The sequence below is a fragment of the Falco biarmicus genome, chromosome 6, assembly GCF_023638135.1.
Source record: "Falco biarmicus isolate bFalBia1 chromosome 6, bFalBia1.pri, whole genome shotgun sequence".
Taxonomy (NCBI): Eukaryota; Metazoa; Chordata; class Aves; order Falconiformes; family Falconidae; genus Falco; species Falco biarmicus.
In genome coordinates this window covers 70199056-70218833 of record NC_079293.1, presented here as the reverse complement: position 1 = coordinate 70218833, position 19778 = coordinate 70199056, and the positions used below count along the sequence as shown (strand labels likewise).

At 35.1% G+C, this 19778-nt stretch overlaps 1 protein-coding gene across 1 annotated transcript in view; it reads right to left on the bottom strand.

Annotated features, from left to right (window-relative positions):
* Positions 1-19778, bottom strand: part of ASCC3 (activating signal cointegrator 1 complex subunit 3) — a 281105-nt gene that overhangs the window by 84633 nt on the left and 176694 nt on the right. Inside the window, exons 15-20 of the mRNA XM_056342568.1 lie at positions 18888-19079; positions 18335-18559; positions 8642-8761; positions 4340-4504; positions 3395-3481; positions 952-1128 (exon numbers count right to left, since the gene is read on the bottom strand). Coding sequence (XP_056198543.1) covers positions 952-1128; positions 3395-3481; positions 4340-4504; positions 8642-8761; positions 18335-18559; positions 18888-19079 — 966 coding nt within the window. The remainder of the gene's footprint in view (positions 1-951; positions 1129-3394; positions 3482-4339; positions 4505-8641; positions 8762-18334; positions 18560-18887; positions 19080-19778) is intronic.

Below are 19778 nucleotides of genomic sequence, written 5' to 3'. Positions count from 1 at the left end.
AAGATCTCACTGAAAAATATGTATACTTTTGAATATTTAACTCTTATCTTTAGCACAAACTAAATGCAATTTTACAATCAATTCTTTCTAAAATGGTTTTGTAAGGATAAGAAAAAAAATGATTCAATGCAACATGTTGCTGCATGTTTAAAAAAAAAGGAAAAAGAGACATAGGATGGGCTAAAAGGTAAAACTTTCTAATCTATTTTATACATTCATTATTGTTGCACATCTGGGATTGTCTAAGAGCATTTTATCACTTGGAGTTCTTCAGGATCCAGAATTCTAAACTTTCAGGCAACATTCCTTTCTTTCTAAGATGGGCTTTAGTTCTGTAAGCAAGCAGCTCTCTGTCACAGATTTGCAGTTCTCTTTTTATTCTGTGTAATAACTAAACATGCTGTATAACTATCAACCATTCAGGTGACAAATCAAGCTGAGAAACAAATATATAGATTGATATGTACATTGTATGATTGCATCTAGCAATAAAATTGTAATAGCACATCTTTCTTGTGTAAACCAAGGTATGTGAATAAAACAAAAATTATGTTTTGCAGAGTAAAATATAAAAGTACACAAAACCTAAAAAGAGATTGCAACAGTTTTCCAGATTTACAAGAAAATCCACTAAGTTAAGAACAAAGTTTCTGTGAAATCTCAGTTAGAGCTGTATAGTAAGACTACAGGGATAATACAAACCAAAAGGACATTCATAATTAACAAAAAAATGGAAGTCTCCCAAGGTAGGCTTTTGCAAATCTTGAAAATCTTGCAAATACTTAAATATTATACCACACAGGTACACACACACGGCTCTGATTTTTAAATAAATTTGCATAAAAAATGTACAAAAATAGTTGCAGATCAAGCACTAATATAACTGTAAACACACGGGAGAATGAACACAGCGGACGACAGCAACAGATATGTAAAAAATACCATTTTTACCTGTGCAACATATGCAGAATCTGAAATAAGGGAGAAGCTGTCCATCTCCCCTCTGCTAATATATGTTTGAAGGAGGATATTAATTTTTCCATAATTGTTTTCCACACCTCCTGGAGCAGGAAGTTCACAGAAATCATTCAGTAAGGTATGCAGCTCTTCTATTTCTTCTTCTCTTACCTAAAACACAATTATACATTATGAAGAGGCTGGAGCAATTTGATAAAAATTTTTACTCTGAAATCAAATTTTCCTTATAACATAGTTATATTATTTTTAAATGGAGCCTCTAGTTTTAAGGAAAAAAAAAAAAAAAGCGCACCAAACCCACATCTTCCACAATGTACCTAATAGGCCATAATTGAAACTATCTTAATAGTGACACAATTACATTTTATTATTCATCACCATCTATTAAGGTTGCCATTGACATACAAAAATTTGATATGCCACAAAAATTGAATCTTCTGACCCTACCATCCTTCATCTGATGAGATTTCATTTTTTATTTGACCAGAGTAAAACCTCTGTCCATCTGGATTAGGGCAATCTTGAATTAACATTAAATGTACTCATTACAGTTACATAGTTTGCATGCGGCACAATACATTTTTAACTCAAAACTATGAAGTACTATGATTCATGATATTAAAATTTTCACTGTTAATAAGATTAAGTCTTAATATGAGTAAAGAAATATTAATATCGATGGTTTGAATAATGCATAACATTTCACATTCTAACTGATGACCCCAACATGGCAAAACCAGCATAAATCTACATATTCTTTGATTTACTGATAGTCTGTTAGTGTAAAACTTATTTAAAGAGGGTAAATGTTTGGTCCCCGCAGGGAACCAGCTGGAAGTAATTTTCATTTGGACCTGACTACCTGACATACAAAAGACCCTGAGACAATTGGGTTAAAATCCCCAACTATCCAGCCACTGGTCCTACAGGAAAGAAAATTATGAAGGACACAACCATCACAGATGACTCCAGTGTCAGGGGAATATTATGCTCTGCTTACAACAGCATTTTTGATAATTTTTTCTGCTCTTGCATAGCACAGTACAGGTCAAATCAGATCCGTATTTCAGCTACTGGTGACTCACCTATCTCAAAATATGGAATTTTTAAAGGCATTATGGAAACACGATTCATATTAACAAAAGTCACAATTGTATCACACAGAGGGCTAAATCCTGAGTTACTTTCGCAAAAATCAGTTACTAATTTTGCCATTCAATGCTGCACAGCAAATGAATCACATAAAATTGGAAATGATGGTTACTGATGCCATACCATAGAAATCTGAGAAAGCAAACTAGAAAAACTATGCTTTAGTCAAGAAGCATCACTACTAACTTTATTACAAATATAGCAACATATCACATCATATTTTCCATATGCCTTCCTTTTAAATACTCAATTATGCTAAATTTAGACCTAGCAAAGCAACATCACTATCATAAAACCCCCTTCTAGTTTGGAAAACATTTCATGTATCACTGTAAAACCTCATTCTTATAATCTTCTATAATAGAAGAGATTACAGCAAAACAGAATTTCTCCATTAGATAAAGAGATGTTAATACTCAGAAAACGTGTGTGAATATGTAAATATGTAGATGGTGAGAGATTCACACTGCCAGTTTGTAGAGCCAGGTGAATGAGAGCCAACTCTGATCTTAAAATTGTATAATTGTGGTAAAATGGCAATGAGCCCAAGCTAATAAACCCTGTGGAGTCTGGCTCGCACCTCTATGAAATGGAAGCATGGGCAAACAAGCTTGTGCCAGCTTGCAATGTATTGTCTTGTGTCCTACCCACACAGGAGGCAAAAGGGAGGTTGGATCTGAGCTGAGTACACTAGTACAGTAATCTTCTAGCCTGCACAAAAAAATCTGTTACAACAACAGGATTTCTGCTTGGATTTCAATTTTTGGAATTTCAAATTTGAAAATAATTTATCAGAATTCATCACTCTGCTAATCTAATATTGTTCCCTGCATGAAGTACATCACAGAGTTTACTTCAGTGAGTCCTGCCTCATTTCTGACAAAGTAAATTGTACAGCAAGACATCTAATAGTGGTTTAAACTTCAAACAGAAAAAAACACCTCATCCCTGGGTGCACCATTCCAATGGACACTTATCTTCACCTTTTAATAACTGAGGAGCTGAAAAGTTCTTAACATAATTTAAAATGAATTCTCAAAGATCCATAACTAGTTATTAAATGTGTACCATAGTTCAAGCTGAACTACACATAAATTTGAGTGGCAGCATATATAGTTCTAGGCAATTACGCCTACTTAGAAAACATTTTATAATGGAGCTTAATATTTAACAAAACTTGGGTCTGTGGACACTATTTATGGAGTGACTACTAAACAAGTGTCTAGTTCTAAGGCATTCTTTGTACAAAAGGATACAACTTTACCTTTATCTGTTCAAATTCTTCAGCTTTTGATACTATAGCAAGAATATCACCTTCTGTTTTATGAGCATCGAACAATTCATTGAAAGTCTATTAAAAATAAAATGAATGGATTTAACATTCAAAATAAATATACACATATAGGACAAAAGAAAGAAACATTAATCAAGATTTTAAAAAGCACATAAAGTTCAAATGTAAGTAAGATATTGGAAGACCAGAGTAATGCAGTTTAAACAGGAACAATTTCCAGCATGAATTCTCAGCGCCTTCACAAAAATAGTCCTTTGAAACTTGGTCACCCCAAAATCAAGAGACATGCAATCTATGGCTATTTCAAAAAAAGTCTAGGACATATTTGAGTGAATATGTGAGACTAATTATACATAGTGACAGTAAACAGTTAAAAATTATTACTGTGAGCCTTCACCATTTATTCAAGAAAAACACTTCCCACAAAAGAAAGGTTTTAAGATGAATCTGTACATCAAAATCAAGCTTCCAATACTACCAAGTTTTGTAAAATGCATCTTCCTTACATATTTGCTACACAATCTGATTACAGGGCCAGAAGTTGTTTAAGGTTGGCAACCTGATAGGATTTTCATGCAGAAAAACTTTTCTGTTATCAGACTCTATACTGGAATGTGCCATCACGTACCAATGGTTGCACACACTGTTGATATCAAAATGTTTCTTACAATTCACCAAAAAGAATGCAGAAACCATAGAAATTTCAAATCTCACTGCACACCAAATCTGATTTTTCAGTATTGCTTTATACTTAGTTTCTTTCTTTTTCGTATTTCCTCTCTCCCCATTTCATTCAAATATGATTTGAAAATGTATTGGACAAATCAGCTATATAGTCTGTAGTATCTTACAACTATTTTAGGTATAGGTTCAAAAAGAAGGAGAAACCCCCAGAAATAGAACATCATATTTTACCTCTATAGTATTGTATTTAATATAGTAGTGGCTGGCAGTTCTGCCTAAATCTGTTGAAGAAAAAAAGCCAGTTCGTTCTTCAAAGCGGATCATGCGGGCTTTGTCCAGTTTTCTGCCAACTTCGATTACCAGTTGCTCTCTGTGCTTTTCTAGACCTGGATCCATCTAGACATGAACCACATACATTAATTTGTATAAAATACAAATGTTAAATAAATAATTTTATTGAGATAACCCAGTCACACAATGCCAGAAATCAAGTAAAGGAAAGGTACAGTTATTAAGTCAAGATTTTCCTGAGATCTCACTAATAACATTTACATTGACATTATTGACCAAAAACTCTATACAGGAAAAAAATAATCAGAACAATATTTCTTTTACAATGCTTTGAGACCATCAATACAATGTAGACTAATACTACTTACAAAACAGTAGCATGATTATGAAATAAATTTACATTTAAGTTTTTGAAATAACTTTTAACAATAACATATTCTTCATGAAATTATCATTACTGTATCACTTCAGAAAAACATGCCATCTTATTGTATCGTCTATTTATGAAAAAGGCTGAAGATATACCTTGGCTGGGTATCTGACATGAGGATGGCTTTAATTGTATCCCAAACAGAATAAGCTTCAAATTAGATGGCTGAAATGTTTACTAGCAAAAAAACTTTGGGTGTGTCAGCTGGGATACTCTCATTACCGAGTTATAGATGTACCACATAAACATGTTAAAAGCACACAAGAAACTTGCTGTGCCCAACACCGCTTCTATTGATATCAAAGTTCAGGAACTTGGACATTTTGTCCAAATAATAATGCACATTATCTCATTAGTACATACATGGCTGGACAAAACTCCCATCTCAGTGGGACTGCTGTATAATTTTCTCTTTCCACATCACGCACCCGGGATACCCACACTGACAGGGATGGATGAAAAAGGATTCATAGTCATGTTAACCCTCTGGCTATGTGTGCCTGAGGTATGGGGTCTAATCACACAAGCAATGACTGGCCACCAAATTTGACTGTTTAAACTCTGTTCTAGTTGACAGGAAGCATTCTTATTTCAGGGCTTGTATAGTTCAGTTTTCCTACAGAGTAAGTCATACCAGCCCTCTTGGTTAAGTCTGCACCAGAGATGTATGACCAAGAGTACAAAAAAAGAGTAAGCTCGAAGAATTGCTATGCCTTGGTTTCCTCTGGTTTTCCCTGGGCCAGAATTCAGTTTCATCTTTGTGCCAAAGCCCTTCATCTCATGTTCAGTGAAGCTGCAGATGAACACAGCCATCTCCACAAAGCAGCTGCAAGACTAGTGCCTAATATTCCCTGTCTTTGCCAGTTACTCTGAAGCTGTTTCTCCTTAGTTATGGCTTGCCTTAGTTTCAAGTCAAAAGCTAAGATGGCAAAGGTCTAGAGTGCTTTTCTCAATAGTAAGTCATGCATCGAGGTCAGATTTCAGAGCAGAGATGGTCAAAAAAAAAAGTAATCAGGATGCCAGATGTTTAACATTTCTTAAAACTAAAGACGAGGAAAATTTTAAAAAATATCAAAACACTTCCCTACTCCTTTGGCAGTCCAAAATACCTGCCAATCTTTTGCCTTACATACAAAAAAGCTGAAGCTGTAATAGTAGACTAACATTTTTTACAAATACAAAGGTTTTAACTTTAGAGGAAAGGTCACAAACTTGAACAGGCTGTGAAACAATACTCCAATCTAGAGAATCCGTGGTTAGCACCCTTCTTGTTGAACTTGCATAATTAGAAATCCCACAGAGTAAAAGATCCAGACTAGAACAGCTTTAAGCCATACTCTTAAAAACAAGCCTTGGCATGTCCACAGCAACAAACTGAGCAGGTCTGGAGTATAAATATGGACATTTAAGAATGCATGATAAAGTACATTATTATTCATTGTTTTCGCTAGCTGAGGAGTGTTGGGGATAAGTGCCTCTAACTTTTACAGATGTTCTAAATATAAACATACGGCTTACGGGGATAAAAAGCTTTGTTTAACTGTGGGAACACCAAAGAGTGGAACCAAAAAGAGGAGAAAACAGACAAAGGGGTTACCTTAAAAAAAACCAGCCACCTTTCCATTGGAACTCTAAATGGATGAGAAAAAGCCTGTAATTCATACCACAGGCTTCACTAATACAACACTCAACATTTGCTCCACTTTTTCCTTCCACTCTTTGTTTCTTCTTGCTGTTCATCATAAATTCTGGCCATTTTCCCAACCCTATTGGCACGCCTTGCAAACAACTTGAAAAGTCACAAATCAAAGCAGTGGGCCTAGGGTAGACTATGCCTGGCACAGCCCAGAAATGGGCTAGGTGGGGAACAGTAATATCGCAGATGCAACATGTGGGGTGCAGAATGTGTCAGTGCACGGCAGATACATGCTTGCCCTGGTTTCCCTGAGCAGTACAACACACCCCTTTTGTGTAGACAGGCTGGACCTTTTGTGCCCTAAAGTAATTAGCAGGTGTGGTGAGTGCCTGTGGAAAGGGAAAGGGGAACGAGTTTGCATCTTCTCAGCCCCACTGAACAGCTGGGAAGTGTGACCCACGATGGTTATGCAGGTACATGGATTCTGAATGGGTAACATTGACTGTCAGCCAAGACAGAGATAGAAATTGGCACACTGCAACTTTACTAAGAAACAACAAAATACCAATTATGAAAATTGGATACCTATAAGCAGAACAGAAGGAATAGAATGGCCTAAGTGAGCAAATCTGTGGTTATGCCCATACCTGGCACTATACCATCCATATACATATGTCTATAACATATGCGCTTTGAAGTTTAAAACTGGTTTATCTAGAAAATAAGGGGATTGGCATTGGTTTTGCTCCGACATGAATGGATAACACTTCAAGTTGATATAATTTGTTACTGCCCTAACACAAAAATAGGACCGTCTATTATTAGCACATCACATCAGAAGGGGTAGAAAGGAGGTTAGTGGCAGAAAAAGACAAGTGCTGGCAATCTCCAATTTCTCATCAGCTGAATAAAAAAAAAAAAGCAAGGGGAGGGGAAGCAACTCTTTTTCATTACTTTTTAAATTTATAAAAAATATTCCTGTTAGTGTTTTATTAATTTTTTTTCACCACTTATTATAACCATGATTACATTTCTTTTAATCTAAAATTTGTTACTAACACTGGTCAAAAATATCTAATTAAAAAAAAAAAAAGGAGAGAATTTTATAGGAATGGGACAACAGCATTCTTCTCACTAGTAAAACAATTTTTGCTTTTCATTTATCTATTGCTTTGTGATTTGTGTCATATAGTGTTATATTAACATATGGTAATGTACTGTAAGGCTTTTTATAGAAAACAGATTTGAGATGACCAGAGGTCTAAAGGTGTCTGCAGAAGCTTACTTAAACAATAGCCTATCTACTTCCACTGCAGTTTCAACTACCAGGCACAAAAGCTATTAAAAAAAGTATCTCCTGACATACATCTCTACATGATGCAATGACCTGAACAACTGTATCTCACAATATCATGAAAAATTATGAACTCACAAAACATATTCAGGACATGTGAAAAAACCTGCAGTTACCATACACTTGTGAAATTTTCACCTGCATTAGGCTCAATTACCTGTGTCCAAACCATGCCAACATTAAATGCTTATAAACAGCTGTACAGAAAAAAGTGACAATATTTAGATAATCTATAAACCAGTAAACTTCCTAAAAATTACATATAATCAAAAAAACTTGAAAAAACTTATGTAACTGTGCTCTGATTTATATCACTGCAAGGGTGCACTTTAAATAAACAAAAAAAATTTAAAATAAATGAATAACCCCCCCCTTATAATTACTAAATCGCAAGAAAGAAAAAAGCAGTTAAAAATGTAACTTTACACTTTATAAGATGTCATGCGATGAAACATTCTAAAACAAAAGCTGAATAGGGAGGGGGGGAAGCAAGCAACACAAGAATGCTTTATTTTATCATTTATTCCTAGCCTACAAAACTGAAACACTGACAATAGGCTAAGTTACGGTAACTGATAAGAATGAACGTTGTCCTTTGGAGCATAACTTGGCCAGTTAAAGTGTATTTTTATTGTGAACAGAAGGGGCCTCTTAATTTAGTGTTAAAAATACCCTGCTACAGAAAATATCTTCCTTTTTCTAAGCACTTTAAAAGAATTGCTGATGTCAGGTTAAGTAGAAATAGCAAATATTTATCCTCACATCAGGGAAGGATTAGAAACCCAGAACAGGTTACAGATTTTTTTAAAATGCATTTTATACCTGATAAGCTTTGTGACTGATGCCATATACTAATGGATTTGCTCTCATCCGTACATAAAGATAAGTGTAACTTATCCACTTTACTGCTTCTTCCACATTAGTTACTGTTCCAAGAGCAATCTGGAAATAGGAAAAGACACAAAATTAAATGTATATGTTAAAGCTGAACATAAGCATTTGGCTGGAAACATATGGAATTCAGAGCATTAGCGCTAGATTAAAGAAAGCGTCAGTATGGTTTCAACAAATTATTTTAGAATAATCATAAGACAATTACTTGAACCATTTGCACATCTTTACCTCATGAACATTTAATAACATGGTATGCTCTGTGACATAATATTATAGACAGCGACCCACACGATCTTTGCTACACCACTTAATGATTTTTACAATTAGAAGATGATACTGAGTGAGGTATAAAAGAATGACAAACAAACCAACATAATTCTTTAGCGAATATGCTCAGGGTAATTTGAAGAAGAGTACCTTTAAATAAAAAATCTACATTTTAAAAACTTATTTTTTCATACCAATGTAAAAGCAAAGTGTGGTTCAAATCCTAAACCAAATGATACCAACAATCTTTATGATTTTCTTCATCATGCTCTCATAGTCGGCAATCTGTTTATACAGTTTTCACAAATAGTTTTCTCCTTTTGTATCTGGCAAGTTAAACATACAGGTACCTGCTACATTTTTGTTCTATCAAAACATAACAAAATTGAACAGGTATTAGGCACTTTTATATATATATTTATATATATATATTTGTTTATTTTTCAAGGCTAGATAAGGTATACCGAACCAGGTTTTTTTTACTATTTTGCTAATTCAATAGTTTTATCATCAAATTATTTATCACACACACATTTTTACTGGATAAGTTGAGCTCTATTTTGTATTGGTTACATTAAGGAGAAGCATTGTACTGCTTAATTGCAGTTAACCTCATTTTACCAGAAGAATTTAATATTTCCTGCATGTTGCATGAACAAACATTTTTTGGTTGTTGCTGGTTGTTTAAAACAAGCAAAAGTTCCTCTTAACAAATTTTTGTGATCCATTACTAAATTTTTAAAGTTATTTTTGTTTTATTTGTGTTTGGATTTCATATAAACGTTCCACATGACTTGGCAAAACCTAAAAAAACCCCTATGCAATTGTAAATGATTTCATATGCATGTTCAGATCTAAGCATCTAGACCTTAATAATAATATATATTGGTTTTGAAATAACATAAATATCTAGTAAAATGCATGCCAAATCTGCCTTGAGTTAAAATAACTTAAATCCAGTAAAGCCTTGTTGATATCAATGACTAATAGCATAGAGTAACCCCAAGCTCTGCATATACGTTTTTCAGGTGATGTTTTGTTCTTCAGCAGCATAAGGAGGTTGGGGGAAGCTGGATTGTGGTGTTTGTCAAACTACATAGCTACATAATGCACTGAAGTAGCTACAAAAGCGTTCAGTTCTTCCTAGACTACTACAGGGAAAAAACATCTAATACAGCCCACAGGTTATTATTACTCAATTGGCTACCAAGGTTGATTTCAGTGTTTCTTTCCACGATTCAAATGCCTTTCAGTAAACAATTTGAAATAGCATTAGAACATTGTCCAATAGTAACGTTTTCCCCCAAACAGCCACTTTCACAATCATGAAAATGTAAAATTCTCATTACTGAGGACAGTGAAGTCTGACAATTAAAAGACACCCCCCCCATTTTTTGCCTCCTTTCTTTAAATATCTCACTGTATTACTTACAAATTAATTATTTTCACAAGTTAAAAGTAAAACTGAGGGAAAAAAGTGGTTATGACATACAGTTTGGTTTCATATATGGTACTGAAATATAATACTGTTCTTTCCTTCCTCCATCAACTTCAATGAATACTCACTGAATAATATGCAGACAACAACAAAAAAAGGCAACTTCTAAATATTTGCTGCCATCTAGTGTTCAAGGAAAGTTCTTAGGGATTGTTTTAAATTTATACCTTTGTTAAAACTGTATGACGATGGAAGCCATCACATTAATAAAAACACTTCAGAGTAATTATGAAATAAATTATTTACCAAGTTAGGAGAGGACTTCTGTTATGATCTAGGACATGTAGTATTTATGAAATTAATAAATAGACAAGGTGATACTTTATTAAAACAAAAGAAAAAAGTTCTAAATTTTTCAGCATTTCCTCAACCATGTATTAGGTATCTAGTTACAGATGGAATAATCAACGAGTAGAAATATTTACTATGTTGACATTGTATTGTCTGATTGCAGCCATCACACAATGCTTTGTTTTTAAAAACTGTTCAAATGCAAATAATGTGGTATACTCACAAAAAGAAAACTTGACTATTATATTAATCCAACTCACTGTGTCATTTTAAATGAAAAAAATCATCAGCATCAGAAATTTTCAACCAATTGTTCAATGGCTGATGCCACCATCACCAAGTGACATGCTTAGTAGTCTGCATTTTCATTACATATTTTTTTTTTAAAAATGGTATCCCACAAACTTTATCAAGTTCAACAGCATTTCAGAGGAGGTGTTTTTGATATTCAAAACAGTGCAAACAGATACAAGTAGCATGGCTTTTTGAGGGTAGTTTTTAAAAAATGAAGTTTTCTATACAGATTAGAAAATGGCATAAAAACTTTACTGATAATACATACTGTATGTATTATATAATATAAACCATAATATACTGCATTTTTTTACAGAAGAATGTTTAGTTGCTATTATATTTGTATAATTAAGTCAGATTACATGGATGAAAAATTTCTATATATGAATCAAATATCTGTTAAAGGTAAGAGAGGAATCTTTCTAACAACCTAATAAGCAGGTTTTGGTTTGCTTTGGAAACCAGTGTATTCTGAATTACTATTTCAGCATCTGAAGTGACTATGGTCTTATTCCTGTACAGCTTTTGAGATAATTTCTTAATGCTACTGGAATTGTCCCCAGTGGGACAGAATCTCCTCTAATCACACGTGACCACAGGACTGTTTATAAGTACATCTGAACTACACCAAAGCTGTCATTACCTGTTAACTCCAAATAACTTGTCTACCATTTGGACATGGCAGCAGAAGGTGAGGGGAGAACAGATGAGGGTGCTGGTTTCATGCAGCTCAGGTCAGGCCTCAGTGCCCTGGACACCCAGGGAGAAAACTTTAGTTCCCCCCAGCCTGTGCTTTGCCCCATTCCCAGATTAGCTGTTCAGTCACCCAGCTCCTGAGTGATTTTTTTGGAAGGGCTTCAAAGGAATTCTTTGTCTCTTCTGAGAACCACAACAGTTGCCCACTCTTTCAAGGCAAAAAATAGATAAAGAGGTTTGTCCCAATTAAACAAGTCACCACCTTTTACATTCCTGACTTCACAACAAAATCATAAGTAAATGCAAGGAAAGGCACCCCCCCGGGGAATGTATACCTACTGCCAGGCACTGCAAATCCTCTCAGTTTGTGAGCTCTCTGGGGAAAGGAGTCATCCCAGCAGCAAGCTGGGGTCCAGCTGTGGATGTCAGGGAGGGCTCTTTCAGGTGGAAACAATTAGGAAAGGAATGGTGACCTGCATTGTATGAGCTATTGATGATAGTTCCCAGATAAGTTAAAGTTTATGGTCTAATTAAACCACATCCCCTGCATCTTATCTTTCTTCCTGTATCTCCAGAAAATATAGCCATAGGTATTTTCTGTTTGCCAGCTGGTCAACTGACCCAGGACTGACTCGCTCCTCTCAACTAAGCACCCTAATCAGCTGTTTATTTTATTCCTTTTCACATTCCCTTATGCCCAGTGGCACAATTTCAGCAGGAAAGGAAAAGGGCAACTTCATGCCTATGTTGCTCATCACTGACCATTTACTCTTCTACTCATTTTTAGAAGAAAAAAAACCCCAAACCAAACCAAAACTCAAATCTGCAGGAGAGAATTCTCAGTGGACTGAGGTGCTGAAATACATGTTCAAAGTCTTAATTTTGGTGTCAACTCAATGAAGTTGGGTGTATTTCAGCTTTCCCCACTCTGCAGCTTTACTAAGAACAAACATGCTGGGACACAAAGGCCAGCGCGCTCTCTCTGCAACTAGACAACAGCAAATGCTGAAGGGCAGAAGGTGGCAATGAGAAGCAAGCATCACATAAACTTCTCCCAAATTCTTCAACTATTGCATCTCAAGGTCTTTAGTTAAAGGTATTGGCTCTGTATTTGATAGCTTTCAATCGAGTTTTATTTCATTTCCGTACAGTTTTTGACTACCATTTAGATACAACTTGCTGCAGCAATATGGTCTAACCACCCAGCTGGCATCCTTTTGTGTTTTCTGAATCTGCCACTGATTCACCTCAGCCAATATTTCCTGATTCTTGTCCTAGGAGAGATGCATTCATTACTTCATAGAACTCTGCCATATAATATCCCATTTGTCTTTGTTCTCACCTGAAGCATGCAGGTAAACCAGTGTGTTTCTTTTATAGGAGCTGAACTATTCCTTTGCCCATTCTTTCTGAAAATTTCTGCTTCTAGAAAATGAATTTTGAAATGGGAATAAGAAATACCCCAGTTTTCTTGCATCATTGCTCAAATTTTCTCTCCTGCAGCACATAAGCCTAGAAAGGCTAGAAAATTCAAGGCTCCTGATTCCACTTAGTGATTGTGTGGTTAGGATTATGTATTGTATTACCCCAAATATCAGAATAATTGCCTCATTCTTACCACCTACCTATTTCTGCCAAGAGACCTGACCTAGATAAAAACAACTTCATATTCTTGTGGAAACATGGAGTCTTCCCGTATTTCCAGCTGCTACCTTCATTTTACTAGTTCTTCTTTTGGCCACTGATCTGTCTATAACAAATTAAGAACTTAATTCAGCAGCCCTTCTGGCCTTTGATTGGTTTCTCTTTACAACTACAGCATAAGCATTTGGATTTCCTGAATGACTTGTAATAAAAGCAGACCCAGCTCCTAAAATATGTCTTTTTATTACACATCAGTGCAGATTTCTTGGTGCTAACAACAGGCTTTTTTATGGCAAAGATGACAGTGGTCATCAGCATACCATCTAGATTTCTGTAGCGAATCAGTCAAATATATATTTTGTCTCCATAGAGTGCTCTTGCTACTGCCTAAGGGACAATGCCTACAAAAGATGACCAAAATGGAACGTGCTTCCTAAGATCATCTACTGATTAATACCATGGCATATGTTTTAGAATATTTTTTTCACAGTGCTGCAGCCTATGGAATAGTCATCTCCAGGAAAACATAACAATTTCTAAAACACCTGTACACTTCTCAGAGGATTCCACTATCTTAGACCAAATCAGCATATATAGAAGTTTTAGACTGACTCCAATTATGATGAAGTTACTTTCCAAAAACCCTAACACAATACCTCCTTGTAACTGCTCATTGTGTGGATTTCCTGTAAACTGGCAGGTGCTAATTTTTCATGCATGTCATGACAGAAGGATAATTAACATCACACATATCAGATGACAAAAATGGTGGTTTCATGCCCTTGTTTCTCTATTGCTTTTCAGCTTTTTCCATTGCTATTTCTACTAAAACCCATTTATCACAGCAATTAACAAAATTCTGACTGCATTTTCAGCTGCTGTAACTGTACTGCAGCCACAATCTTCAATAATTTAAAGCCAGGAGTACACTGTTCTTTTCAGACACACTACCATTACATAAAATCTGAAAAGAAATAGCTCTGTCTGAACTAGTTTATCAGTTTTCTGCACTCTACCCCAAACTCCAAATCCTGTGGAAGAAGTGCTGCATTTCGCAAACTCAGAAGTAGTTTTTATTATACTGTACATCACATACTTCCTGTATATCTTTGATTGGGTAAGTTTAGATGACTGCCTCCAATGAAATCAAATTATTGTTCTGTTCCACTAGTTTTTTCTTCTCTACTTCAACTATTTTAACAGGATAAGAGAATTAACTTCTTAATTTTACACCTTCAATATGACCAAATTATTTTTGCAGTGTCTACTAGCAATATTTTTCGGAGAACTACTTGGAAAGTCAATTACTGTTAAAAGACACTACATTTGTGCTGAGATTTTCTCTACTTCTGGAAAGAATTTCACTAATGTGTAAATATTTGAAAATAAACTATTTAGCAGAAATACATACTTCCCCAGACAAACAATCCTCTTTTTAGGTAAAAATCTAAATAAAGCTTCATGAGTAAGATTGCTTTTATTGCTGTCAGCCTCATCTAAAATTGCTGCAACTATTTTTTTTCCTTTTGGACAATTTTTAGTGTTTCATAATTACTGCATACATTACTATTCTAAGCTCACAGACCCCTTTCCTTGTTGAATGTCTTGCTTTTTGATACTTTTTTCCCCTCTTCATTAAGTATCCATTTGGACATACTCAGCTGGTGCTAGAGAATAGTATATACATTTCCAAGTGTTCAGTGATTTCTTTTTTAACAGCTTTTAAGCTAGTGGAGTGCTTACTGTTAAATGTAAAGAAAAGGAAAAAAAAAAAAAGAAGATACTACTACCTTTAAAAACTGCTGTTACAATCACAAGCCTGGGAGACATTAAAATTGTTTTGTATTCAAACAATCAACCAGGTCTGTTCGACGTTCAATGGTTTTTTTGGTGCTAACTCCACCAAAGTCAATGCTAGCAGCAGCTTGGTACCTTAATTAACTATCTAGTATAGTAACACACAAACATACAAGTAGATATTTACTACATTATAAATATTTTGTTAAGCCATTCTAAATATTCCTGTGAGATAAATACCTAGGACTTAAAACTAAGAATTTGCAATCTGTACAGTGGAAAAGGAGGAAAAGGAGAAGAATCCTAATGTCTAACTGTAACCAAATACGTCTTTTCTTCGTTACTGGAAATGTAATCACTTTTAGAATTTAAATTTTTTTTTTCCTCTGCACAAAATGTAAATTCACTTGTCTCCTCATAAAAAAAAAAAGGCCAGACCCAAACCAAACCCCCTTTTTTCTTTAACCTTGTATATAATAATCACCTGCTTTCTGGCCTTGCTGGAAAATTTGTGCATTTTGGAACTACAGCTCAGATCAGAGGAACAACATGCTGTCCATTAAAACCTCTCTCTGCAGAATAATACACATTGAAAAATTTTAGCTTACATCTCATACTTTCTTAACTAAGCATTCTTAGCTGAAAGGAAAGAAATTGGACTGCAGCTTTTGATTCATCAAGTCAAATCTTTTCCTCATATACATCTTCCATACAAATCCCATCACGCATTACAAAATCTTCACTGTAGAAAAAAATTACATTTCTTTTATCTCCAGTACAGCTAAAAGACAGGCTGTTCCAGATGCTGTATTTCAGGCAACCTTACTTATGAGCACGGTAATTAATTCTTGTACTGGCACTGGTCAAAATTGTCTTTTTTATTTCTTTTTCTTATTCATTTCTAGTTCTGGCTACTTATAGAGAGCTGTCATACCTCTTCTGAAACTTTTTTTTGCTAAGCTAACCAACAAAATTTTTTAGGGTATGTCAGTAAAGTATTTTCCCCACACAGGCTAGCTTTTCTACTGGAGCTCTGCAGAAGGAATGCTTGAGATTCCCAGTGTAATTCATGTGGGCACACCAGCACATCCACACACCACCTAGACAGTTTAAGGCATTACAGACCAAGCCTGAAAAAACAGTAGCATATAGCCATGCCATTTGTTTTTCACAGCATGCCCATCATAGAGATCTTCTCTGATCCAGTTCAAAATAGGTGCTTATTATTCCATTGTCTTTGTAATTCTTCACTGACCTGAAGGCGTTCTGTGAGATGGGAGGACTAAATTTCTAACATTAAAATAAAAAAAAATGAAAAATAAATCCTTTGCTGCAAAGAATTTATGGAAATCAGGATTAAAGAAATAGGATTAAAGAAAGCCTTTCCAACTCTTTTTTTCTTTGTCTACTTCATGTATCTCAAGAAAAACAACAAAGCTTTTCTATGAAATCTGGCTGTATTCTTTCCTAGTGAAAAGGTACACAGTATTCCAGGACTAGATCTCTCTCTCCTAATTTCTTGGGGTGCTGAACAATAACTACAGGTAATCCTGGCCTTCACAACTGACTTTAGGATTTAATTTGTCACTGCTAATGTGTAAATTGCTACTATTCAATTTTAAAGAACTGAATTTCCATCCAGTTCCACTTAAAGAACATTCACAACTATCCATCTCCAGGAATATAAAAGTGTTGTCAAAAGGAAGCAGTTGAGAGCCCTACACCTGCCCGCCACAAGCGTGCCTTCCATTTATTTTTCCTCTCTCTTTTGTGGTGGAAAGATGGATGGGAAAATTCCAGATGGCTCCTTCTCATCACATTTGTGTCTCATGTTGACTAAGAGTTCCATTTCTCTCTTCCCTCTTGTACTCAAGACCACTCCAGAGTTGAGGTAAAGAGGAGTAGCTGTGAGCACAGACAGCTCAGTTTTCATTCCCCCACATTTGTGTGTGGAAATAGTTGGAATAACAGTTAAACCTTATACTGCTTCTGACATGTGACTGTACTTGGGAAGATATTTTCCCTGTTAACAGGAACTGAAGAAATAAGTTATGAGACCTCCTTAAAACAAAAAAACCCAATACCCACCAAAATCATGAATGATCAAATTTGATCATTTGTAAAGAATAAAGGAATGAATCTTAACATTTTAAAACAATGTATCAATTTATGCTCCTTTCCAGAATTTCATTTAAAAATTATTATTTTTGACTGAATAATGAAAAGACTTAAAGTGATGAAAAGGTAAAAAATAAAAAGAAATACGTAAGAATTATATAGATAAAACAGAACAAGTATCTTAAAAATCCAAGACTATTTCTAATAGACCTATACCTAATAAACTTCACATCGTTCACAGGGATAATCAGTTTTAAGACATCAATGCACACTTCAGTTTAGCTGAACTCCTTTACTTTTATCGAAAAAATTTCCAGTGCTTTTGAAAAAGTATTCTCTTCTTCATCTAAGCATGTTTAGATTTCTTAATTTTCCTTGTAAAAAGTGTCTCTGTGTGTGTATATACATATTTTTAATTGTTTATTACAATAGGCAGGTTTTGAATCATTATATTTTAATATGACAGAGGTCAGTACTTCCAATACAACCACAGCATTTTCAAAGAAAATGCATTATAAGATTTAAACTGAAGCAAACTGGGAACTTCCGATTTATAATAAACCAGTTCTGATTACCATTGTGAAAGAGAAGAATTCTAGGGCAGATACGTTATTCTTCCTACATTGCAGCGAACCATGTGAAGTAAGTTTGCTTATATACATACAGACATGCTTTAATTTTTTTTGCAGATTTTAATTTTCAGTTATGAAGAACACTTACTAAATTCTAATAAAGCACTTCTGATTGAAAGGTTTTGAGATGCTGTGCTTCTACAACTTTATCTTAATGGTATTTTGACCCTCTGTACTGCTTCTTATAGCTACTACCTTTTGTAAAAGGCCCCCAATATTTTCATGTGTAACAGTTCACTCCTCTTAAACATATACACTTACAGATTACCAGTAATAATAAAATTTCCATTTTAGATATTTTAAATGTGACAATATTGCATTTTTGTTTCAAATAATATTAAACCTTTAAAGTTTGGTAGTTTCTGTAAATGAATCAAAGGTTACCTCTGCATTTAGGTTGTCTGCAAGGCTTTCAAGAAACTGGCTTTCAATTGGATTCTGCTGAGTAAGAAGAGTCAGGTAATGACTGAGTTTATCATGAGTTGTAATAATGATGCCTTCTCCGAATTTGTCAAACTGAGGCCGTCCAGCTCGACCAAATATCTGCATGACATCTAAAATTCCAAGGTCAACAAAGGAGCCTCTTTTTGCAGCATATATTTGTGTTCCCTGGTTGAGGAAAAGTTAATAAAAATTAACATAAATACACACGAATATAATCCTGATGAGCTGAATACTGAAATTAGGCAAATATAGCATGATTTCGGAAGTGTACTTTAACTAATCCTTTCATAATCTTTGATATATTTAAATCTTTACTATACAAACCAGACTCCCACTGGAGAGAATCAGTTTAATGAGATATAAATAACATTTCAAGTCAATCAGACATCTCGCCTCCAGGCCCGAACCCCACAATAACGATCTTGCTATCTGTAGTTTTTTACAGGTTTCTTTTAAGACTGATACCCATGTGTAGAGTAATGGAAGCTCTTACCTTAATAACAACAGCATGAGCAGGAAGATTGACACCCCAGGCAAGTGTAGCTGTACAAACTAAGACTTTGATATGTCCGTTAGAAAACAAGTTCTCAACCAAACTTCTGTCTTGCCGCAGCATTCCTGCATGATGAATACTAAATCCGTCTGGAAACAGCTCACGTAACTGCTTATTTCTGGATCTCTGTACCTAGAATGGACAAGCATAAAAATGAAATTCACACCTAATTACAGTACAAGAAGCACTGTATTAAAAAAAAATTACAGGGAAAAACCCACTGAATATTATTATGAGTCATATGAAAGAAACTGTTTCTATCAATGTCAAACTTTTAATCAACACCAATACGGCATGATTTTCTATACATAAATTTGGATTCTATTCTTATTTTCCAAAGAATAAACTTCCTTATTTAAAAGAATTCTTTTATAAAAATATAGCTTCAGTTAAACGGAGATCCAAATTTACTGATAAGCAGTATGAACACCAAACCTGAGAACTCACGTATTGCATTTCCTTAAAAGCAACCCCTTCAGACTATGCAGGCAGTTAGGACAGGCTTAAGGCAGCAGGCCACACACTATATGTAACATTAAGGAGGGGATACCTTTCCCTACCATCAGCCATTGCATCAGCTCAGGACAGCGTGTGGATTAATAAATTCACAGTACAGAATCAAACTGTTCACCCACCCTTCATTTCTACCTCTCCCCACCCCCACCCCCCCCCCACCCCCCGCCCCAGGAGGCCGGGATCTCAGTCCACAAAACCCCTGGCCCTCCAGCATCCGCTGCATATGAGGCCCGTAAGCACGCCTCCACTATTTCTGGGTGCTAGCTGCAGCATGCATCACCTAAAACACATATTGACTGAAAGTTAAGAAAAACT